The sequence below is a fragment of the Scomber japonicus genome, chromosome 7 (assembly GCF_027409825.1).
Source record: "Scomber japonicus isolate fScoJap1 chromosome 7, fScoJap1.pri, whole genome shotgun sequence".
In the NCBI taxonomy this organism is placed as follows: Eukaryota; Metazoa; Chordata; class Actinopteri; order Scombriformes; family Scombridae; genus Scomber; species Scomber japonicus.
Window position 1 is genome coordinate 14,170,268 of NC_070584.1, and position 25,810 is coordinate 14,196,077.

The window sequence follows — 25,810 nt, forward strand, 5'->3', positions numbered from 1 at the left end:
CCAAATGTATTAAATAACAGGTTATACAAATTAAATGTGTTTATTAGTACTGGTAGGCAGATTTCGCTATATCGGTAAGGGCCAGGCTAGCTGTTTCCCCTCTTTATGCTGAGCTAAGCTAAGTGTCTTTTGGCTTAATGATCTTTATCTAACTCTTGGGAAGAAAGCAAATAAGTATATTTCACAAAATGTCAAACTAGCGCTTTAATGTAAAAGGCTACAGCAGCACCTATATGTTATGAGATATTGAATATTAAATGTAAATCTTTAGTAAAATCACTCAGTAAACCAGTATGCAGCAGGTCTGGTATTTATTAAAACACTTAAATGTTAAATGTGAAAGTTAACAAGAAACTCAACATGGTCAAAAATTGAATGTTGTACATTTGACATTAACTTAATGAAACAGCAATCTGGTCCAAATTCAGACTGATAGCCAACAGGCCTGCCTTTAAAAAAGGGAGCTGGCCAGTCACCTCCCCAAATATTCAACAGCTACTTAGTACCCTTTCATGACTGCATATCAGGAATGCCAACACATAAACTGCTGCTGTGTTACTATGTGCCGCTGTGCTGCTGAAGCATATGGTTTGCACTAAGCGCTATACGAATGTGATGACAGAGTGTTGCTGGAGGCGGCTGAGCCCTTAGATGACTGCTCATTGCTGGCCTGGCTGGAGCCTACTATATGACCTACTGCTCCATGCATGAGGGACATCCCACCCAGCACTCAGTAGCTGGCAGTACCTTTGTGCAGGGCATTTGGCAGAAGGACTGATGAAGGGAGATGGTAAATTGGTTTTCCTGCCAATGCTGAATTTATTTTACATTTGAGTTAGTAGTGGGATACAGCTTCAGACTCCCAGTGTTTCTGCCTTGACCAATAGAGATCATCATAAAACTGTATGAAAATATGCTTTAGGGTGATCTTTTTATGGCCACAATAAGAGAAGTCATGTTTTTGCTCCTGTATGTCCTTATTTCTGTTTGCTCATACATTTACAAATTAATCTCAGGGAATTTGGTGGACTGTTAGTGGAGTGGCCCTGGGCCAAAGAACATATTATTTTATCTAAACCTAGGATTTCATCATTCTAATAACCAGAATTACCTAAGTACATTTATTCAAATATTTTACGTAAATACTATATGTATATATATATACATATATATATATATATACATATATATATATCTACTATTATTCAAATAGTTGCAGGTTTATTTTCTGTCAGTTGATCAACCACTTGTTGCAACTAAATTCTATTCTACAGTTATAGTTACTGGTTACATTGCAGATAAAAGATAAATAATCAGATTATAAGATATGATAAATTACTATAGAATAAACTATTCAGAACAGTAATTGGCCATTCTGCTGCCAAAGAAACACTTACAGTTTTGATAATTTTAGTACATTCTGCTACTAATCAAAGTATAAATATGAATGCAGGTCTTGTAATAGGGTATTTTATAGTGTATTATAGTGTGTTGCTATTTTTAGTTTGTAAAAGATCTTAAACGTTTCTCCACCACTAGCTTTGAAACAAAGAGAGGGACTTTACAATCCAAAATATGGCAGGATTAGCAAATCAATACAACTTGAAATTTAGGTGATAAATCACAACCACTAGTACAGCTCTGAAACAGACAACAGACTGAAAAACTGTTTGACACTGGATGTTTTCATTCAAGCACGTTCTACTTGTCAAAATGTTAATCTGGGTATCTGATTCAAGTGCACACTGTATGTGGACTGCACTTAACCTTCATGTCCATCTCTACAAAATTGAGGAAGCTTGTGCGGCACCTTAGTCCACTCAGGAGAAGCTAGCTGTTAGCGAGTGTGGCTAATCCACGGGTTGGCACAGACCCAGTGCGTGGCCATGTGTTCCTGCAGAGAGCACCATTCCCTCAGGAGCTGCTGTCAGCACAAACTCAGGAAACAGTTATACTGTTCATATTTTTACAAGCTGCCTCTATGTGCAGCTAAAGTGAATCATAAGCTAATCATTGCCAGCTGCCCCCGGCCATGCTCTCACTAGTCTCTTGCTAGCAAGCTACTCAGGCTGAAGGTATGAGGGGAATCTTTCATATGCCACATTAATCTCTCCCCCGATATTCATCTTCACTGACCATCCAGCATTACTATGCTTTTTCCACCCGGGCCACCCACTTCTGTCCCACTGCAGTGAGAAAGTTGACGGTTGACCTGTGATTCCTGCAGTTAGACTTGTAAGAGATTTTAAGGTGAGGCTATCAGATTGATAGATTTAATTTTATAAATACTGAGAAGAGTGAGGAGTTTGAGAGAGCGTAGAGACATTAGTATACTCTTGTGTGCTGTCTTCTATTGTACATCGATGTGACCTATGTAACCTCTGCTGCAGTGTCAAGATGAAGGATGAGGAAGATGTTGATGTGAGGATTTTTTAAAGGGAGGAGCTTTAACAGTTTATGAGAACTTTGCCTGTTGGTAATGGTGTAATGGGCGCAGTTCTGACTTCCACTTGAGTGGCTCGGTGCATTTTTCTATGAGTAATATGGCAGAGCTGATGTCATTGTGGGAATGAGGTTTGTTCAGCAATGAAGTTCCTGACTCTGGCCTCAGAAATGCTATGACAAGAAGATCAAAAGGACATTTCAACTTAAAGCCACAAGCAAATCTGGACAGAATGACTTATACTCAGGTGCGCAGGCATCAACATCATCACTACTTTGAGTGCAACTGTTGCCCAGGAACATCACTGCTTCTTATATTAAGGAGAAGCTGCCCGTGCCGACTTGGCTCTTTTCATGAAGGCATGATGGGATGGAAAGAAACTACAAGATTCATGAGCAGTTCTGCTCTGCTCCTCGTCCATCTTCCCTTCACCTGCAGCTAACTGTCCCACTAGGGAGCAGGGATCAGACCTTGTCCTCCACAGACCTGACGTTCTCCCACATAACACCCTATGCATGCCCTCTCATCTCCCCCCTTTGCAGCCGACCATTAAGCCTCTCTGATGGATGACGGGGGCTTCTTTGGCGCAGATCGGTGGGAACACTTCTGGTTCTGGTTAGCAAGCTAAAGCTGTGCTTGAGAGACAGACTGCAGCATCCTGGCTAAAGCTAAGCTAAACCTAAGCCAGCCCTGCAGGCCCCAGCCAGGACTCAGGATATTTTTGGGGCCCTGAAAGCTCTTTGTTAGTCCCAGAAAGATAACTGCCCGAAACACAAATGGATCCATCCTTAATCGCCATCCTTCTGGGAGGAATTTGACAGTAAATCATCTGAATCTTTTCTTTGAGTTAACTGTTTGTGTAGACAGGTTAATTGAAGACTACGCATTATTAACTGAGGACCACAAAATGAGTGACTGACCACATGCTGCCATGAGCGACTACCTCAAAAATGTTTTTGTTTTGCTTGTGAGATTGACACTCATTTTCTGGATCATTGGAGAATGATAATAGCTAGGAGACAGACAGTGTAGAGTTACGAGCCGTGAACGTCCCCCTTCAGAGTAGGAACTCTTAATGTAGCTCTGTGCTGTCTCTGCCTCCACTCTAATTCAATTAGCCTGTGTCAATCACTGCCGACATATCAAACCACCTCAGACTAATATTTGCAGAGGGGCTCTAATATCAATACGCAGGTAAAGGCAGTAGACTCTCCCCTCTGCAATTATATAACCACATATGGCCGAAGCAGTGAATGACAACATTTACCACCCATCTCTCTGTGAGCGCAGGTCACCGTGGTCGAACAGCCATCTCTATGAGAGAGGCCCTACACACACATGAACACACACACATTCACTCACTAACACACACATGCACTCGTGCCATGCCGATCGCCAAATGTATTTTAACTGGCATATTTTAATATTAGCTTCAGAAAAATGACACTTGTATTTACAAAGTAAAAGGAGTCTAAATGGCCCATTTGAGCCAGGGTAAACACATTTAGCTATGAGGTCAGAGGCTGCCACACTAGAGGCAGGTTAGTTTGATAATTTTGTCAAAATGTTTAATGTCCTGCTAAACCGTTTGGGAAAAACAAGTGCGGCACTGATATTGACTTTGGCAGCAGCCTGTATACTCAAGGCTTTAAACATGTAAATCAAATGCTCCATCTTCAGGCAAATGTAAGTAGACGTTTCATGCCCGGCTAGTTGTAGCTCCTGCCACAAGTCACTTTTTAACTGCTCACCCCGCCCTCCATCTATACTCGATGATGAACAGATAGAGCACTACAGTGTATGTGTGTGTGAACATTCAGGGGAGCTTTTGGGTCAAACATCTTGATTTGATGAAATCTGTAAATTTGGTAATTGCTGCAATTTTTAATGCAGTGTTGTCATCACATCACAAGTATGCAGGAGCTTTAGGTGGGAAAGCAAATGTATACATGAAGAAGGGAGATTACTTATTTGGTCTAATAGGTACTTATGTTACATATGTACGCAGGGGGAAAAGGGGATTATCACTGCTAACTACACACACATATGCACATCAACACACACTTTTACGCATGTAGGGATCCACATTTACCCACACAACACGTTCAGATGTTCTTCATCAAGCACCCAAAGGATCAGACCCAAGTCTCACATCCAATATGTCACCCTGCCCGTGTAACCGCTGTTACAGCATCCCCTACTCAGGTCCTTTTCACTTTCCATTCCTCTCCTCGTGCTGGTAATTGTGCATGCCGCTGAGAAAGAGGCACTGAAACCACAAGGTAATTTTGACAGCGTTCTCCTCCTGCTTTTAAGCCTTGAAACAACACATCACCTTCCAGATGCTTCCAGGGCGACCTGACGTCTCTGAGCGGTGCTCGGACGTTTACATCCAGACGGTTTCACCGCTGCACTGTTTGTGCTGGAAGCCGACCGGTCTGCTGTGCCTCACACTCCAATCACATGTAATCATGTGTGTTTCCTGGATTACTATATGTAAACACCTCTCACTCACACACACTCCCACACACAGAGACACACACAAGCACAAAAGCATGTACGGCTCGAGTAAGAAAGCCATCAAATTTCATTCTGTCATATGCCGATGCTGTATATACGCCCATAAACGTGTATATACACACACAGACACCCAAAGAGCAGACCACAGAGTTAAAAGAAAGTGTGTTTACGTAACATGATCACTTTTGTTACAGGGTTTATGACGCTTGATTCCATCCACTCTTTCTAAATGTTATTAAACTGTAAAAGACTGTTTTCCTTCTCTACCTCCCTGGTTTTCGGCACATTGTTTAGTACAGTACACACTGTGCCTCCTGACGACACTCGGGCTCTGGATCTCTGCTCTGCGGGTTCTCTGGGGAAATCATCGGCACTAATAGGAAACATGCTGTGCCTCACACACACACATATACACACAGATGGGAAAACACATTTACATGAGAAGAGTTGTCCAACCCTGTTGAAGAGTCATTGAGCACATAAGTTGCAGGTTTTTTATGTTCTCAGGTGAAATGTTGGTATCTCTGGTAAGAGGCAGTTTTGTGAAAATGTATTTCAGTGCAGTCTATGACTAATGAATGTATTCTTGTTACCGCAAGTTAATTTCTTAAATTCCTGTGAGCAATGAAATTTACAGTAAATTTATGACAGGACCGAACATAAATACATTTTTGTCTGTGCCAGCAATACTGGTAAATGTTACTAAAATTGCCCCCAGTTTTATTGCCTTCTCTTTAAGTGTCCCCAGAAATAAAGATAGTCTCAGTTATGTGGAGGAAGCATCACCTTTGAATTAGTATGATTTAACACAGCTCATTGTTTGCATTTGATATATGATTAACTAATAAATTAACTGTTTATTACAGTACATGGTAGTATGTAGGTAATATGAATTGTTTGGATATATTTTCTATTTTCAGGGAGAACCTGCTGATTCTTATCCTTTAAGGGTAAAAAAAACTCACAACTTAAGTTGTTTGTTTGTTAAATAAACATTAAGAGATGATCCCATCACACTGCTTTGATAGTTTACTCTCATTACAGTGTGAATCATGTCCAGCCAAGCGATTTGGTCATCGTGCCGGGGCTGTCATATCCAGTAGAGATGGGAGACCTTATGAACACTGACTCGAATGCCAGAAATAGAGCTGGTGATGTGTCACGCTGACCCTGTGGTGACCAGCACAACCCCTCTTCCCATGAGGGGCATCTTAGGGGTTGTAGAGTTCGATTTGTTTCCAGTAAGATAGCCAAATGGGTTTGTCAGCAGGACTGAGAGGTTTAACCTAACATGATCTAAGTGGGTTCGCCCTGTGGTTCTGCGTGGGTTCAGGATGATAAATAGGTGAAGAACAATGGAAACACAGTGGGTCAAAATCAGTGTGAGGATTATTGTATCATCACCGTCATTAATACAGTAAGAAAGTCCAACTGACCTCTGTGTGTTTGTATAGTTATGAGGATACTTACGTTACAATTCGTCATATGTAATAATTTCTGTTTTGTTGTGACAGTGTGGGCGTATTTTTCAGTGACGATGTCGCTCTTGTTTATCTTTATACCCCCAGGTTTTGAAGCTCATATATCTGAGTTTACTCAAGAGGGCATTCAGGAGAAGATTTGATAATGTGGCATTTTCTACTTATTCATCAGAAAATGTTCACAGTTACCAGATTAAATGTTTATATTTACCGTCCATCTGGCACATTTATTGTCCTCACACCCTTACCAGTGACCCAAAGTATCCCAGAGTGACACATCCTGACAGTTAAGTACATCCATAATATACATCTGTGGATGACTCACCCGTCTCTCGTGCCGTCCATGGTAGCCAGCGGAGACAGGTGATGGGGGCTGCTGAGGTCTCGGTCCAGGCGGTGTTGTCGGGAGGGCAGGTCAGTCGCAGAGGCGGGGGCAGAATTGGGGGCAGGGGAGAGGAGCTCCACTGAGGTGCTGTGATGGGGGGTGCTGGAGCCAGCGTACAGGCCTGAAAGACAAACAAAGCTAATTTAGTAAATGTGCCAAATAAACTCGAGGCCCTGTACTCCATCGTTCCTTTGAGCAAATTAAAAGCCATTTCATGGCAACAGGATTTTGTTTTGACAACCTTCATCCAATCAGAGAGTTTTGTAAAATAAAATCTTCTGTGTTTGTGCTGTTTGTAATTTAGGGTACATTGTTTGTACTGCCACGGGGATTGGCCTTGGTTATCCTTTCAGCTGTTTGTTCTTATTACACAATAATAAACTAAAACATTACATGTGTTCGAACTGTGACTTTGAACAGTAGGGCATTTAAAAGAAAGAATAAGGTTACTGGACAGTCTCTGTTTTGTGTGTGTGTGTGTGTGTGTGTGTGTGTGTGTGTGTGTGTGTGTGTGTGTGTGTGTGTGTGTGTGTGTGTGTGTGTGTACATTAATGTTCAACAATACAGTTATGTAGTTCTAGTTCTGTTCAAGCATTCTTAGTGCTGTCCTTCTTTCAACGACTTTCTTGTTAATGCCATAGTTGGTTACACACCATTCAGATCACTACTTTAGCTTAGTGATGGTTTCCCCTCTGTCCCTCTCCTACTCTCTCTTGCTCACTGTGTCATATGTGTAGCTATTCCTCTGCCTCCTATATTGATAATGGTCCATGTGATAGTTTATTGCTGGAGGCAGGGCCACACACTATGGAAACTAATGGTTAGTCAGCCCCCAGTAGTCAGTGTGGCTCAAACCAGTATAGTTCCTCCTAGTGTAGCTCCTACTCTCCCCCAGCAGCCCCCAAGCAGCTGGGAAGCCATAGTTGCTGGGCAAATGTCCGAAGGAAGCATAGCAAAGCAGAAGCCCACAGTTCAGCATCAACCAGTTCATGTTTCTAATATGTTCACCTCACTTAGTGACACACCCACTGAGAAACCAACTCTTTTTATGGGCAGCTCTATCTTGAGAACCATCAAGTGAGTGGCATCAGTGACCATTGTCAAATATATTGGTGGGGGCCAGTGCAGGCGACATAGAATCCCATTTAAAACTGCTGGCTAAGGATAAGAGTAAATAGAATTCAATTATTAATTACATTGGCGGTAAGAACTCCAATTGAAAGTCACTAAAAATAACGTTGAGTCAATGTGATCAAATGCAAAGACAATGTCAGACTCTGTAGACGTCAATTATGCTATCCTTAGCACTGCATTTCTGTCATTATTAGACACAATTGGCTTGTCCCAGAATGTAAATAAACCTACTCACTATTCTAACTACACCCTCGATATGACATCAAAATTGAACATCTAATAGCCTTTCCACAGAATCCTATTTTGCTGGCCCATTACTACATACATGCTATACAACACAGGACTCTTAAAATGTATCATCTTATTGATAGTGCTGCAGGGTCACTGTGAATGACACTCAACTCCATTGCCCCTTCAAAAAGAAGATAATAAAATAAATGAGATTAGCTACATGGTAGAACTCCCAAACCTGCAAATAAAGCAAACATTGTGAAAACATGAAAGAATATGGCGTTCCACCAAACTGGAAGAATCAACAAACAAAGGAAAATAAAAACAGTCCTCGGTTTCTTTTCAGCACTTTGGCCAGGCTGACAAAGAGTCATAACTCCATTGATTCATGTATTCCTGTAACTCTCAGAAGTAACAACTTCATAAAATTCTACCTATTAGAAACAAAAATCATCACCTCCTGCCATCAACAGACACCAATTCATCCTGTAACACAAGAACCAGAGAAACAGCTGTGAAACCTAATATATTTATACTGTTTTTCTTCAATTGACCTTACTGAACTAACTTAAACAATTTCCACATGCAAACCATCAACCTGTTTCTTAGACCTCATCCGGACAAGGTTGCTTAAAGAAGTCTTTCCCTCAGTTAGTTGTTCAACAGATATGATTCATTTATCTTTATTAACAGGCTGTATTACAGTCCTTTGAAGTAACTGTAATTATACCTCTTCTTAAAAATCCTCTTGAATCGGGCTTTTCAGTCAACCTCTGCATTTGACAACTTCACATCCTATTACAGACATTGGAAAACAAACTGCATTAAGCTGTCTTATTTATTAGATCAATTTCAGTTTGTACAGTTACAATGAGTCCTTGTCTGCACGCAAAAGTTAGACACAGAGTTCCACGAGGATCTGTGCTTGGACCAATACTATTCACCTTATGCCGCCTCTCTATATTATTCAGAAATACACCATACATTTTCATTGTTATGCAGATGATGACTATTTACATGTAACGATGAAGCCAGATGAAACCAATCAGTTAACTAAACTCCAAGCATACCTTAAGGACACAAACACCTGGATGACCTGCAATTTTCTTATTGCTAAAGTTATTGTGCTTGGACCTAAGCACCTCAGAAACATTATCTAATGATAAAACTACTCTGATTTACCCTGGAGGCAAGGGTAATGCCATCCAAGGAATCTGATCTTTGATCAGGATATGTCCTTTAATTCCAACGTAAAACAAATGTCAAGAATTACCTTTTTTCACATATGTAACATTGCAAAAATCAGGTACATCCTGTCCCAAAAAGAAGTTATTTATAGGCTGGATTGTTGCAATTCCTTGTTATCAGGCTGCAACAACAAGTCTCTAAAGACTCTCCGTCTGATTCAGAATGCAGCTGCACATGTACTGATAAAAAATAGAGAAAGAGATCATATTTGTCCCATATTAGCCTCTCTGCACTGGCTCACTGTAAAATCCAGAATATAATTTAAAATCCTTTTCTTCACCTACAAAGTCGTCCATGGTCAGGCACCATCATATCTTAACAAGCTCATAGTATCGTACCCCACTAAAACAGTGCACTCCCAGAACTTGCGGTTCCTCGAGTCTCCAAAAGTAGAATCGGAGACAGAGTTTTCAGTTATCAGCCTCCTCTCCTTTGTAACTATCTTCCAGTTTGGAAGAATAGGCTTAAAACTTTCTTTTTTGACAAAGCTTGCAGTAAGGGCCGTCCCAGGCTTGCTGTGGACTTGAATTGACATTGGGTGTCATGCAGGCAGGTATAATTAGGTGTAGTGGTACAGCATACATGATGTACTACTGCATGTTGACATGTTATCATACTTCCAACGATATGTGTACATAACAGTGTTAGTGTTTTTATGGGAAACTAAACTTATTTACTTGAGATAATACAGTTACGGTTCATAAAGGCAAGGACATATAAATACATTTTTTTCCCCAAGTCCCTACCCACTACTGAAAATGTGCACCACAAGTGAATGGTATAATTTCCTTGATTCAGTGTTGTAAAGTGTTTGTCTTTCACTTTTTGATCATTGTGTTCTTCTACATGACATTTGATTTACATTTTGTTGATTCAGTGGTCTGTGTGTGTGTGTGTGTGTGTGTGTGTTTGTGTGTGTGTGTGTGGGGGGGGGGGGGCATGTTGACAATGCTTTGTGCTGTTTCAAAACTGATTCATTTTTCCTTTTCAGAATGCATGCAAACTACGGCTGCAACTAATGATTATTGTCATTATTGATTATTTCTATTTATTCATTCCTTTAAATTTATACTAAAAAACTGGTTTTGCTCAACCAACACTCCAAAACTCAAAGGTATTTATTTTGCAATCACGTAAAACAGAGAAAATCAGCAAAGTGTGCATATGTCTAATAGTCTATGGAGCTACACTTAGAAATATCACTCTACAGTTCTGCTGTAATACACCTGACCTTCCCAGTAGTTCTACTGACTGTATCAAACAAATGTGATATAATTTGTTAACTAATTAGAATACACCTACAAGCATCTCTAAGCTTTAGAGGTGCTTGTAAGTGTATTCTAATACCTTTGTGCGGAGCTAGTATCATTTTTTTCCCTGTTTCCAGTTTTTGCGCTAAGCTAACCTAACTAGCTGATGGCTCTAGCTTTATATTTATTGTGCTGACATGAGAACACTATTAATCTTCTCATCAAACTGTCAGACAGAAAATGAATAATCATACTGTATTCAACAAAATGTCAAAGTATTCCTTTAAGAAAGTTAAATTTTGGTCTCCAAACATCCCATCTACTCTCCGTATTTTTTGCTTCGTTTATCTTCTGATTTATTTCCCAGCATCCTCAAGGAAAGCACCGTGCTGACTGTCTGAGGTTACCAGCAATGAGAGGAGAAGACAGGGGGAGATGAAAGGAAGAGAAAAGATCGGTGCTCCTGGTTTTGCCTTTTTCAGGCCCAGCTGTTCTCAAGTGGAAGCATGCCGAGGCCTGATCGGACAGCACTCTGAAATAGTTACAAGCTTGATTCATTACCCCCAAATCATCAATCACAGACCTTAAATGTTTTCCCCTTTAGCCCCAACATCTGCTACCAGACTGGCAAAACAGTCGACAAATAATGGCTGTGATTGCCTCAATTTCATCGCTAGTTCCTTGCAGTGGAAGGGTGAGAGGATATGAGGGCGCTCTTTTAAGAGTTAGTGGAGGATTATGTTCTGTGGATGTTATGGATTGGCTCTGAAAGGCTTCTAGTTAAGTTCAGGAAGAAAGCTCTGTGTGAGAAGGAGATGGAGAGGCATATCAGACACTCAACATAACAGCAGGAACATGCAAACCTCTGCACTAAAAACAATGATGAGTCCTTCCTCTGGTTAATCGGGGAACACACTAATTGCACTCTATAAAACAGAGAGGGGCTTCTCGTAAGTCTTGCTTTAGCCATGTGAATAAGAGCAGACGTCTAACTGGTGAACAGGAAAACAAGTTGAGCTCTGACTGGAAGCATGACTCATTTTCTGCTCCACAAGTGTTAATGATGGGATGGCTGCCCTCTTTGCTCCACCTTTTACATGCATCTTAATGGCCCTGGAACAAAGTGAAACTCATGTAAATTAAGATCCTGAATGCCAACCTGCAACATCTTTGCTGGCCTTGAATAACACCGCATCCTTGAATGCTTTGGCATCAGCTTGCGAGCGAGATCCTCCGGGCTTTCAAACATTTAAAACAAGAGAGCAAGCTCAGAAACAGAGGGTGGCCGAGGGTAGAAAGCCAAGACTCAAAGGCCCGGTTCGACATTCAAAGACAAGTTGAGCGTTCACAGTCATCAACGGTGCACTGAGTTCCAGCAACAATAACTGAGAGCGACGGGAAGCCTGGAAGAGGTACAGGCAGAAAACAAGGACAGATGTGTCCATAAACTGAGGAAGCTGCGGGGCATCTCTCTTGTCTTCAAGATTGTTATAGTCTATTTATCTCTCTCTTGTTCCCAATCCAAAACGGTGTTGACTCTTAGTGACGGTCAAATTCATCAATTAGAGAAATGGAAGTTTAAAGGCCATATGTGATGAATAAAAGTTTCCGTTTGTGGTGGTTGTTAATGGTTTTTGCAGTCTTCGACAGACTAACTTGATATGGCTATGGAATAAAAACCAAACAAACAAAAGAGAGAGGTTGTAACACTTCCTGCTAAACTTACAGTAAGTAACCAACAATACAATAGCAACATTTCAGTCCAAGGACTAAAATGTTGATATAACATGTATATAAACAATAAAAGATTACTTATAGTAGATTTATTTGTTTATGTTTGACCAAAGGCGCCGTAAGTATGATTCTTACTGCCTGGAAGCACAAAATGATCAGAATACATCTGCAGGAATGTTGACATGGTTGTTGATTACCACAATGACTCGGTGATTGCTTTGCCAGGTGTTGGGATTTTTGGCGGTCAGGCTTCATTTGCTGGCCTTTTCTCCTGTTTTGGAACAAATACTCCCTGGCCGTTGATATTTTGAAACGCAGCCAGTCTCTTGCACTCACATTTTGAATTGCTCAACCACAGAGGACGGTGCTACTACCGGTGTCATGTGGCATTTTGTATTTAAGCCAAAGCAAATGATAATGTGGTGTTACTTGTTAAAATATATTTCTACTGAATTCATGTTGTCATTAGAATTATATTTAAGATTTCTTTGTAAAAAATGTAGCAAATAGAAGGTGGTGTAAAAAAGATTAAGAGGGGTATCAGATTACTTAATGCTTTCATAAGGGAAAGAGGTTATATTATCTGGGTTTTGGATGACAAAGCATTATCTTGTGTGCACCTGTGAAGATGTCTTGGCCCAGTCCTGGAGAACGTCCATCTTTGCCATTGTAGAGGTGCTGTGTAGGGGCGGAGCTCTGGAGGTGCTGCATGGACAGACAGTCACTCAAGACATCTGGCTCCAGGTGGGGGCACGGCCGAAGCTGTCAATCACAAACATGGGATTAAACATCACAATATTTACAAGAAATTATGTTTTGTTATTTAGTAGGAGCTCCATCTGGTTTGCAAGATTACACAACCTACAGTAAGAACAAAAACAGCCTCAAGTTTTGCCTATTTGTACATTGGACTCTATGGGTGTGTTTTTTATGTTTTTCCTTTTTGCAATAATGTGATTGTAATGTTAATTTGAAACAGTAACTCAGCAAATGAGAATACATTATCAGTCAGGGAGAACCAGAGGAAAGATCATACACTCCCTTTTGAGTCATGCGTTGGCATTGAACATGGTGGATAAATGAACACTGTACCAACTCAGAGCCAGTGCAAGATTGCTTCTGTTTCTCTCATTGCCAACAGTAATGGGGGCAACTGAAGACATATTTCAGCTGGAGAGTCGATCACACGCCATGCAGAAGAAACCTAAACCTAAGGAAACTAATGTCAGTTGGAGAAATGGGACATCTGCCCCATGGATCAGTGAAACAGCTGACCTCTGTTGTATACATCAGTGGATTTATCTGCAATAAAACATTCCAGTTACTGAGGACCATGCCAGGACTCCACTAACAGCCGCATCTTTCCATTTCTCAGGAGATTTACCATCAAAGACACAATTTGGTCAAGACAGGGATCGGGATAGTACTACGGCTATATGTCAGCAGTAGGCAGAGAGAAAGCGTAATGCAGCAATGCTAGCCAGAAGAATGACACCCATTAGAGATATGGGACTCTGCCAAAAGTCATAATGGAATCTGCTTTGGCCCCAATATCAGATGAGTATTTAGATATTCCATGTTTTTCTGATCCTTAGCAAATCCCATTAATCTAAGATCAATGCCAACAATGAATTAAATCAAGTGCAGCTTGTGTAGGAAAAACTTAAAATAGCTATTTCTTCTATGCCATATAGACCTCCACTGTTGACCACAAACTAATAAAACACATAAGTGAGTGTTGTACTGGGTGACATGTACAGCATTTGGTCATTTGTCATTGGCAAAACATTTTGTGGTATATTGTATATTTCTGCCCACTTCACATTATTATTATGAAGTGTTAGAGCAGATATATCAAACATATTCCATGACCTTTTTTATTCCTCAATAAAATATGCGTCAATAGATATTAGCAAGCTAATGTTAGCTTTGTCAGTTAGCTACAAAGCAGTCACTGGGTGTCAAAATGAATTAAACAGTTAATTTATTTATTTATTTCAACAGCTGGCAAAATCTGCTCCTAATTATTCAATCTTAAGTAGGTTCAGTGCATCAGAAAATCAAAATGTATTTTTGTCATATTGCTCTGACTTGAAATATTTAGATTCTAGTATATCATAGTGAAAATGGTTACTTTATGATGCCAAGGGAAATAAAAAAACTGGCGCACTTGCTGTGAGTCATTTGGAACATTAGTAGTTAAGTATAAGAAAAGTGCGGCAGTTACAGATGACAAGCCCAATTTCGCTCACCAAGATCTTCTTTCTTCATTGTGATTCCAAAGCTTTCAGTCTGTCAATCCGTCAAGAAATCCATCCTATGTTATTCCTTGGAAATGAATTCCATGTTTTGTGTGTGTGGTTGGAGACCTGATATTATTCAACATTATCATGACAATCTATCTTCTAATTAGTCCCACAGAGTTTATCGACAGCAATGAGCCAAGTGGACAGATAACTTTATCTGTGGCTTACATCATTAAAGGCCACAAATAATCGAACTTTTCAACATGATTTTTCTCAACAGTTTTACAGCTGGCATCCTCTACATTATGATTTCACACCTAGATACTGTATGTCAGTAAATGCGTATGTACATGTCCTCCTGGGGATCCTTATGAGTGCCCTGCAAAACATTCATCACATGTAATTGGGGCTCTGTTTTCCCAACAGCAACACTCCTAACAGGCCTGCTCCAAGAGTGTAGTAAGAGCGTTTGTTTGACATTTGTCCATAACATCTTGCCACTGGGGTATTCCGCACTACAGCTTATTAACAATGCTACAAGCACACATATGTTTCCCTTTACGACTCTAAGCAAAGGCACACATCATCCAGCCTGCCACTATCCAGCCCCTTCCACAACAATGAGCCCATTCTCTCTGTTATTTACCCTCTTCCAGTCAGGGGAAGAATGGGCTTTTGACCATGAACACGATGAAATGTGGTCAAACCTGATCTATTGTCGGGGAAACAATTCTCAAAGCCCCCTTCCTCTCCACCTCCGGCCTCCAAACCCTAAATTAAACCAACTAGATCTGTGGATAATGTGCATCATAGCAGGACAGATTACATCAAGTGGTCTGTTTGTAAAACTCTACTGTATTGACTTGAATAAGATGACAATGGACGCTGACTAGGAAAAAGATGCACAGTAGCTCTTGAGCAGGGTATATCATTATACACAGAACCACCCAATTTTATGTCCACTAGAATTTGTAATACCTACTGTAAAATTAAGAATGATACTGTAAATGATAAAATGTAAAAATATACTTTTATACTTCAAGTTTGACTTTAAGCAACTTTCATTTTTTTAAATTTCTTTTAACTGACAATATGCTTCTGACAAAATTCCTTTCAACAACACACCACCACAGGGCTATGTATAGTTTTTTTCATTGCATTTTCCTCCCACTGTCTTACCTTTCTACGCACCTGTTGCTCTTTGGCTGAGTGGATCTTGACATGTTTGCGTAGGGAGCTGGGATCTGTGTATCTCTTGGTACAGCCAGGGATCTGACATGCATATGGCTTCTGCAAGCAGAGAGGAAATACTTCAGTTTAAAGTGTTAAATAGATTTAAATTCACTTTACTATAAGTAGGACATACATACAGCAAAAAAAGCAGGGCAGCTATAAAGAAGATACCACAGAAATAAATAGTGAAATTAAGGAGCAAAATTAATATACAGTAAGTATGAAATTTGTTAAAGTAAAGGCAAGGGGTAAGTCCTACCTTTTGGCTGAGAAAGGCACAGAATTTGAAGTAAGAAGAAGAGGGGAAAAGCAAGAAAAGAAACAGACAATTGATCAATTATAAAATAATTGAATACCAGATTATCTCCCTGTAAGACAGAGTTTCATTTTGTTAGCCTCTGTTTCACCTGATGCTGCATGTAGGTATCCCTCCCCTTTCCCTTGAAACCTCACTCCCGCTACCGACATCATCAATACTGCATATTTAATATAAATACTTAAGATGTACCTAAAATACTACTACCACTGGCCATGTTTGGCTTTGGTACACTTGAGCATTTTTTGTTTTGTTAAGAAATGTACTCATTTGTATATTGTGGCTCATATAGAGTTAATCTTTATTAAAGTCGTACAGTGTTATTCCATACTGTCAATCTATATGTCAGTGTGTGTGCTGACATACAGGTATAGATTGGTCGTGTAGGGGGAGGTAGACAATTATTGTAACAGAAATGTCATCTGTAAAACGACTGCACTGTCATGGAGTTTCCTCATCATTTCACATTCCTCTCATTAACCAAGCAAATATAGCATGTAGCTCGCTGATTGAAGGATTTTTCCCTCACAGCAATTTTTTTTCATCCTCTGGAATATAAGATGGCCATTAAAGTGTAAGGGGATATGCGTCTTTAATAGCTCTGCCTCTATACCTCAACCTTCTCTGTAAATAACCCATTGTTATTCCAAGGCGCTTACAGTGCCACTCATCTCCGCCATGTTTGTTTTGCCAAGCAACACACCCAATACAGTGCAGAACCTTGAGTAAAAAACCTCAAGCATGACTTCTGTGTAGAATAAATATCATTAAAGCTCAAAAATGATTTTCCTCTTAAGTGTTTTTGGCAGCACTGGCAGGCAAGCGAAGGCCTTAGCGGGGTGTTAATGTGAAGCCATAAGCATCGGGGTCCCCGATTAGCTGTATCATTTGGCCTACTGTGGAAAGAGTGGGCGGTGGAATAAAATCTTTAACTGATTTAATAACACAAGTCCACTAGATTTCTACTTAGGTAAAAGTTTCACAACAAACATGTATTAGGTCAATACAGGAAAACACATCAGGAAAATATTTTGGAAATATAAATATTATGAAAATAATGAAAACGAGTTGAAGTTTTGCAAAAAGTTGTGAAATTAAACGTTAACTGATATTGACTGCTGCCATACAAAGTAAAAGTGAAAAAAGAGCTTTTGCTATTTTCCATAATCACTCAGTGAGAATGATTCAAAATGCATGTTGGAAGGATGTCCTTTTTCTGCACTCTATTTTTTTTCTTTTGGTGGAGTTTTTCTTTTTCTGAAGTGAAGGACTAAAGATAGAGGGTTGCTGAGATTGTGAAGCCCTCTTGAGACAAATTTTTAATTTTGGGGTATATAAACCAAATTAAATTCCCTCTAGGGACGTGGAATGTCACCTCTCTGGTGCGGAAGGAGCCTGAGCTGGTGCGCGAGTTGAGAAGTTCCGGCTAGATATAGTCGGTCTCACCTCGACGCATAACAAGGGCTCCGGAACCCCTCTTCTCGAGAGGGGTTGGACTCTTGTCCACTCTGGAGTTGTCAAAGGTGAGAGGTGTGGGGCAGGAGTGGCAATACTTATTGCCCCCCGGCTTGGTGCCTGCAGTTCAGAGTATCCACCCTTTTTGGACTCCTTAGAGGGGGTGCTGGAGAGTGCTCCCTCTGGGGATTCCCCCGTTCTGCTGGGGGACTTCAATGCTCACGTTAGCAGCGACAGTGAGACCTGGAGATTGGGAGGAACGCACCCCCTGATCTGAACCCGAGCAGTGTTCTGTTATTGGACTTCTGTGCTCGTCACAGACCATAACGAACACCATGTTCAAGCATCAGGGTGTCCATACGTGCACTTGGCACCAGGACACCTTAGGCCGCAGTTCGATGATTGACTTTGTAGTCATGTCGTCGGACTTGCGGCCGCATGTCTTGGACACTCGGGTGAAGAGAGGGGCGGAGCTGTCAACTGATCACCACCTGGTGGTGAGTTGGTTCCGATGGTGGGGGAGGATGCTGGTCAGACCTGGCAGGCCCAACCGTATAGTGAGGGTCTGCTGGGTCTGGCAGAGTCTCCTGTCAGAGAGTTTCAACTATACGTTCCCTGTACGACCGGTGTCAGAGCTTGGTCCGCATTGCCGGTAGTAAGTCAGACTTGTTTCCAGTGAGGGTTGGACTCCGCCAGGGCTGCCCTTTGTCACTGATCCTGTTCATAATCTTTATGGACGGGATTTCTAGGTGCAGCCAGAGCGTTGAGGGGGTCCGGTTTGGTGACCTCAGGAATGGGTCACTGCTTTTTGCAGATGATGTGGTTCCATCAGACCGTGACCTCCAACTCTCACTGGATCGGTTCACCGCCGAGTGTGAAGCGGTCGGGATGAGAATCAGCACCTCCAAATCCAAGTCCATGGTCCTCAGCCGGAAAAGGGTGGAATGCACTCTCCAGGTCAGGGATGAGATCCTGCCCCAAGTGGAGGAGTTCAAGTACCTCTGGGTCTTGTTTACGAGTGAGGGAAGGATGGAGCTGCACAGATCCGTCGTGGTGAAGAGGGAGCTGAGACGAAAGTCAAGGCTCTCGATTTACCAGTCGATCTTCGTTCCTACCCTCACCTATGGTCATGAGCTTTGGGTAGTGACTGAAAGAACAAGACCGCGGGTGCAAGCGGCCGAAATGAGTTTCCTCCGTAGGGTGGTTGGACTCTCCCTTAGAGATAGGGTGAGAAGCTCAGTCATCCGGGGAGGAGCTCGGACTAGACCCACTGCTCCTCCATGTTGAGAGGAGACAGATGAGGTGGCTTGGGCATCTAGTTAGGATGCCTCCCGGACGCTAACCTGGTGAGGTGTTCAGGGCACGTCCCACCGGTAGGCGACCCCGGGGACGACCCAGGACCCGCTGGAGAGACTTTGTCTCTCGGCTGGCCCCAGGAAGAGCTGGATGAAGTGGCTGGGGAGAGGAAAGTCTGTGCTTCCCTGCTTAGGCTGCTGCCCCCACGACCCTACCCCGGATAAGTGGCAGAAGATGGATGCATGGATGGATAAATTCACTTAACTTGACTGGATACAGTTCTATGGCAGCAGTGCAAAATGTATTAACTTGATACTTGTATTTATATTAACACTGGCTTCATCAATTCATTAAATTCAGGTAGAGCTAGAGCTGCCTTATTAGGAACTAGGCTGAAAGCACTTCAAGCCCTGACCAGACCAATGCCGGTGAGTGTGTTTCCTTTAAGTACCTAGTATTGATGTTAAACATAGAGCTATTAAGAGGTGGTGAATGTATTGAGATAGTTGATGCAAATAACCCTAAAATGTAGTTGAGAAAACTGTAAAGTTCCCTTAAGTATAACAAAGAACAAATACCGCAGCTGTAGTTAAATACAGAATATGAGCAAAGCAACTTATTTACCTCTAAGCTGTGTTGGCGTACAGATGGTGATAAAGTGAGGTATTGGTGAGGTTACTGAGACATGAAGAGTGGCAACGATGGCTGACTCAACCTTTCCTTCCTCGTCCCACAGGTCAGAGAAACAGGCAACGCTCTGTCTGAGCTTGCAGCCCCGATCCAAGTCTGTTATGGCCCAAGTTGCGAGTCAGCCTAATGGTACTGATCATTTAATGATCTGTGGCGTGTCAGTGCCAGTGTAGCGAGAGTGAGAATGCTCACTGACTGACAGCTAATTAAAATCTAACACTGTCAAGATGTGGAAATGGGCATTGAGGCTTGGACGGTGGTGCAGTTTTTAATGTCAGTGTAAAAGTAAGGTGGGGGTACAGCAGTATGAGCAAAGGCACTCACACATGAATTTGTTGTCAGCTATTCTTTTTTCAAGTTTTTTAATATTTAAAATTTCCATTCTAATCTGTTGGAGAAGCTATAACCAGTATCTGACACACACAAATATTTATAGCAACAGTCTTAAACAACTGTCCTTTTGCAACTTGCCGGCCACCCAGACTATTTTAACTGTTGGCCAAGAACACATTACACATTAACCTACTCTGGTGAAACCTTGTGAGGTAAGACAGCGCAGAGACTTTGAGTTTCTGACCGTGTCCAGGTGAGTGCGCTGATGCTTGGCGCGGTCACTGGAGTTGCTGAAAGCTTTCTGGCAGCCAGGATGCTGGCACAGGTACGGCTTCTCTCCTGTGTGGCTCCTCAGGTGGATCTTCAGGTTCTCCAGACGGGAAAACGCTTTGTTACAGCCTTCAAACTGTGGAGGGGGGAAGACACAAACACACACACACACACACACACACACACACACACACACACACACACACGACAGAGGAACGCATGTACACACAGATATACACACAGACAAACGCAGTCAGACAGGTATGGACAAGACCACACAGAGAAATAAACAAACGCCCACATGTATGCACACACACATACACACGGAGAAGCACACCCACGCACATACACACACAGAAAAAAGAAATCAATGAGTGCAAGGCTGGTAAATTCTGCTACAATGTGGGCTCTGTATATGTGTACATCTGTGACTCAGAAAGAAGCTGTCCCACTCTTTCCCTCTGTGCCCTTGATCACTGGTACAGCTGTAGGAGTTCACTCTACACCACATATTCAGCACACTGGCCATGGAAAAGTGAGAGATGCTTAAGAACATGGGTGGTATAATCGCCAACATTTTTTCCATGGCTCTTGAATTACGCGGCCAATCCAAAGACCTTTGTTGAAAGGCACATCCACTTGAAAGACAGTGGTGTGCAAGGCAGTACACCTGCCTCAAAAATGCAGGAGGAAACTAGAGTGTGCCGTACAGTGGCAGCTAATGGGCTGTAATGCATAGCATGAGATAAGTGTTCTTCTGTCTATAGCACATTAGACTGACAAGTGACAGTGACTGTAAACAAGCTCATATCCGACCCAGCTTGGCCCATTTGATCCCAACCACTCAGCCAATGAGCACCACAGATTTGTTAACACATGAATGATTCACGAGGCTTCTCGCATGTCCACTCCTGCTCTTAAGCTGAAAAAGCAGCCGATTGGTGGATGAGGTGGCCCCTGTCAAGCCTCCCCACAAGAGCCACTGTATAAAGAGTCACTAAATGTGCGGGTGTAGTATGGGAAGCATAGTTCAACATTGCTTATATCACTCCAGATCTAGTCCCATTTAAGTATTCAGCAGCATGTTGACATCAATAAATACTGACAACTTAAATGTCACAGGCTAGAATAGGAGCAGGAGCTCCTCTGGCTCTTCTTCTGGACAGCCACCTGCTTGTCATCCTATCTGGGGACTCCAGATGCACGGCTGTAAGGCTGGTACATAAAGAAGAGGTGTACAGAACAGGTGGATGGATGACAGTGAAGACAGAAGTAGTTGGTGGATGGAAGGATAAAAGAGCCGCCACATTTTAAATAATCAGTGTTATAAATTGGTGAAGTTAAATCAAGCAACTATGTGTATGTGTAGGATTTCATCTATTAAGAAATGTGGAAGGATACTGAAAGCAACAAATGTTTGAATATAACTGTGTGAAACAAAGAATTGGATGGAAGTCTGAAACAGAGCAGTCTTCAATCTTAGATGAAAACAGACAAACAGGAAATGAAAGCTTTCTGTCTGGTTAAAAATATATCTATAATTCTAACTTTAAACTCTAAAATTCTCCCTAAAATGTCAGACAGTATATTTTAAGTTAACAGCTTCCTCCATGATTAAATCTTACCAAAAACAATGTCTGGCAAAGGGCTACGCTAACCTTAGTGCAAATACAACTTCATCCACAAACTGTTAGGAAGGCGCTGCGGTCTGTACTGTCCATTGTACCCTGACCTTTAGTGAAGCCTGCTTACAACAGGTCAGGTTACGGCTAAGGAGAGAGTGACACCATTCCTCTAATGGGCCTTCAGCTTCATCTGGGCTCAATGCTCATCCCTGGTCTCCTTCATTCACTCACATAGCACAGGCAGGGCCTTCTATTCACTGAGGTTCCATTTAATATAGGCGAAACCTAAGCCAGTCATGGTAGAGCCGGGTTGGGTGACTAAGGCTGATCTGTGCGTGTTTGTGTGTGAGTGTTGTTCTCTGTGGCTCAGTTTGAGTCTTAATCTGCTGTCTTTTAGCTGCACAACACTCTGGATTAATTTTGTAAGTCCTACTGTCTACGTAGTATGTATCATTGGTGCCAACACAACGCCTAAAATTAGGTACCAATACAAAAGTAATTCCTTTTTATAAATTCATCACTTAATGAAGGAATAGAGACATGTTACTTTCTACAAAACCTCAGTTTCTAATGAATTAAATAAGCTAAAATTCTCAAATGCATCAGTATTTAAAATATTTATGAAGATAATTAATTCAATCAAGTATCAAGTAAGTCAAGATACACATTCATTACATTATAGAAGTTTAAAAGCCTGTATTTACGTTGCTGTCAGATCCAAGTAGTGTTTTTTATGCCATTCAAATTTAAATTGGTTTCAACATAAAGCAGCTGTACAAAAACTACCTAAAATAAATATGTTCTAAACTTATTTTTTTTTAAAAGATAATTTTAGTTAAGAAATATTGGATCAGAGAATAAATAAACTAGGAATCTGGCAGAGCATTTCAATGACACATTTCATACTCAAAGAGTATTGAGGTTCAACAGTCAGTGCTACATGCAAGAGCAATATATTATTAGCTATTTTTGGACATGTGTATTGTCTGGTGTGAGACAAGACAAGTTTGAGCACTCAGGAGAAATGCATAGAAAATGTCCAAAGTGACCACAGTCCAAATATTTCACTTACTCTACTAGACAGCAACACAGAGACTTGCAGTGAGGCACTAAACTGGAACATAGTATGAAGACAGTATCATTCAGGTTTTATCAACACACATGTATTCACACACACAGTCCAGACAGAGTTCACATCACACAGCGTTGTACAGCGGAAACATATTATTCTAGAGTCATGCCAATCAAATGTTTCGGATGGAAACAGGAGAGGCAGTGAGGGTGGGAAAGTTTAATAAAAATCTCAGTGCAGAACATCCACACCGCCATAGCAGCCATGACAGATACGGTCCATGCTGACTGCTGAAATACGGCGCCGAGCATTTGAGTTTGGAAAACAAACTGCTATTATTGACGTTCCAAATGTGTGTATTTATGTATAAGGGAATAATCACTCTTTCATTGCTTTCTTTTCCACACTACAAATTTGAGGCTAAATTATAGTTAGGGGTCCGTGGAGGAAAGCGTGTTAATCGTGTAGAGCGTATTATTACTGTGGGAGCTCGACTAGCGGGGAGACGGCTGAGAATGAGGTTTTCCTGCCTGCTAGGAAGCCAATAGGCAATGCCACCTCTGGGCATGGACATTACCCAGAAACCCTGCATGAAAAATGTTATGCTAGAGTAAGATGTTTTAGCGTGGCTAACTCAACGGTTAAAATTACTTCTTTCAGTGAGTTTGTTAAAAATCTACTTCGTTTTGAGTTTCTGAGGCATACAGTGCTGTTCAGTTAAAACAGAGTAGTGCTCCTGTTATTACATGATGTGAAAGTCATTTAACAGTGTGGATGTGGGCAGCTGACTGACCGATATTAAAATTAAAATGCTTTTAAAAGCCTATAAAATGGTAAATGTCACTATGTTCCCTATATGGACCATAAGAAGTTGTCTAAAATAGGAATAAACTGTTTAGAAAGTAATGAACACACAAGGTTAAAATGGTATAAACAGAGAGCTGTGGTTGATGGCTTCTGACACAGGATTGATTTTACCTTTGATATTATCTATGAAAACAGTTTAGAGGGCACTAATCACATTAATTGCTTTAAACATGTTTAGTTTTCCTCTCTGAAACCTCCGTCTAAGGTAAACCGGCAGATAACCACACAAGGGGAGAGGTACTGGCAGTGTGGAAGGATTTGAACCCCCGTTTGACACCATCTCACTCTTGAGTAGGGGGGGTTCAGTAGCTCGGTAAACATTACGGATGACAGCAGGGTCTTGACATGGCTGAAGGGGGCGAGAATGGGTTGAAAGGGTGGACAGGCAGCTGATCACAACAGACAGATTATGGGCCCAGCATGCAGGCTGGTGGAGGTGCAGGCCTGCCTGAGGCCTTCATGGGAAATGACTCCTGACTGGCGGGGAAAAGGCAAAACAGTGTCGGGGCTAAAAGGCAGCAGTGTACGGCTCTCCTCACATGCGGCGGCTCATTAGCAACCCACAGGAGCTGCTGATGATGGGAACAAACCAGCCGTTATGGTTGGGTGTTGGGAGAAAATATGGCTGCTGACATGTGGGCCAGAAATCTGATTAAAAGCAAATAAGATGAAAAATGGAGAAAGAGGAGAGAATTGGAGGTTAAGTAGAGGTTCATCACCTACAGGAGTATTTTTTTCCCCCAAGAATGAGCTCCAGGATCTTCTCTGCCAGTCAGGCTTTTCTGGGGTTACTGCAGATGCGCAGTAATCCTTTCATATCTCCTTCAATACCTACACAGTATATCTGCATGGCCCTGGGCAGTAATTTTAGATCAGGCCTCTGACTAATGATGGCGAGATGAGATTCAACTGTTTGGCTGCTAACTAGCATGAAATTCACTATTACTCATGTTCAGAGGCCCCTCCATAAAAGTAAAAGGTTCTCAGAGCCTAAGAGCCTCCACCGGCTTCTCACTGTGATTAGTTTTACCCAATACATCCAGACTCCTTTACTGCCAAGCCTGACAGACACGCTGAAGGGCTGAGTTTTGGTGGCAAAAATACCCTGTAGCCAAATAAAACATGTTATAAAGTGCCAATGCTCAAAAGCAGTCTATATAACTTTATAAGTACGAAAAAAAAGGTGGTTGTGGAATGAGTTGGTTTATCACAAGGTGTCTTTCTCTGCTCTGACCAATGAGGAAAACCACCAACACTTCAGGATCTGTTCGGAGGGGAGGTTGTGGAGCAGAGTGCCCCGGCTGCGGATGGGAGGAACATGTGCATTTAATCTGCCTGCTTCCAAATGCCCTGTGGCAACCACAGCAAAGAGCAGAAAAACGTAAATGGATGAAATTATATCCATATGATTCAACGAGACAGCTAAGGAGAGGCAGGTTTCTCATGCGCTTCGTCAGGATACAAAATTAAACACAGCTTGGCTAAAACATTCGCATTACATAGTTTACACATATCATTTCCACTGCGAAGCGCGACCCTTTTAGCAGCCAGCCTCATCTGTTGCGAATAGGGCTTTAATTTGAATCAAAGATAGCACTCGACTTTTAAAGAAATCTGTTCTTAGACCAGCAGAGAGACATATTCACACACACTTGCTTTGTTTTTCGTTGAAGCGTGTTTTCTCCCACTTCTATTTCATTTTGCATATTTTTTTGGGGTGCCTTGATTTATGAATGGTGAGATATGAGCACACACAGCAAATGACTGAAGCAAGGGAGTGTTGTCCAGATGCGAATGAACAAGCGAACAGAGTGAGAGCTCAGCTGATAAATTGGTGGGAGGAAGTAGTCATGTAAATGACTAAAGAAATTGTTCTTAACAGCCATTTTGCACTCATGCCTGAATAGTTTGGGGGCCAGATTAAAAACGATGTGGATGGCACAACAGGAAGCATTCCTATGATGACTAAATGAGGCTGCTC

The 25,810-nt window shown here is 41.6% G+C and overlaps 1 protein-coding gene across 1 annotated transcript in view; it reads right to left on the reverse strand.

Annotated features, from left to right (window-relative positions):
* Positions 1–25,810, reverse strand: part of LOC128362208 (zinc finger protein GLIS1) — a 72,575-nt gene that overhangs the window by 2,860 nt on the left and 43,905 nt on the right. The window contains exons 5-8 of the mRNA XM_053322951.1: positions 20,240–20,401; positions 15,852–15,962; positions 13,047–13,188; positions 6,770–6,950 (exon numbers count right to left, since the gene is read on the reverse strand). Coding sequence (XP_053178926.1) covers positions 6,770–6,950; positions 13,047–13,188; positions 15,852–15,962; positions 20,240–20,401 — 596 coding nt within the window. The remainder of the gene's footprint in view (positions 1–6,769; positions 6,951–13,046; positions 13,189–15,851; positions 15,963–20,239; positions 20,402–25,810) is intronic.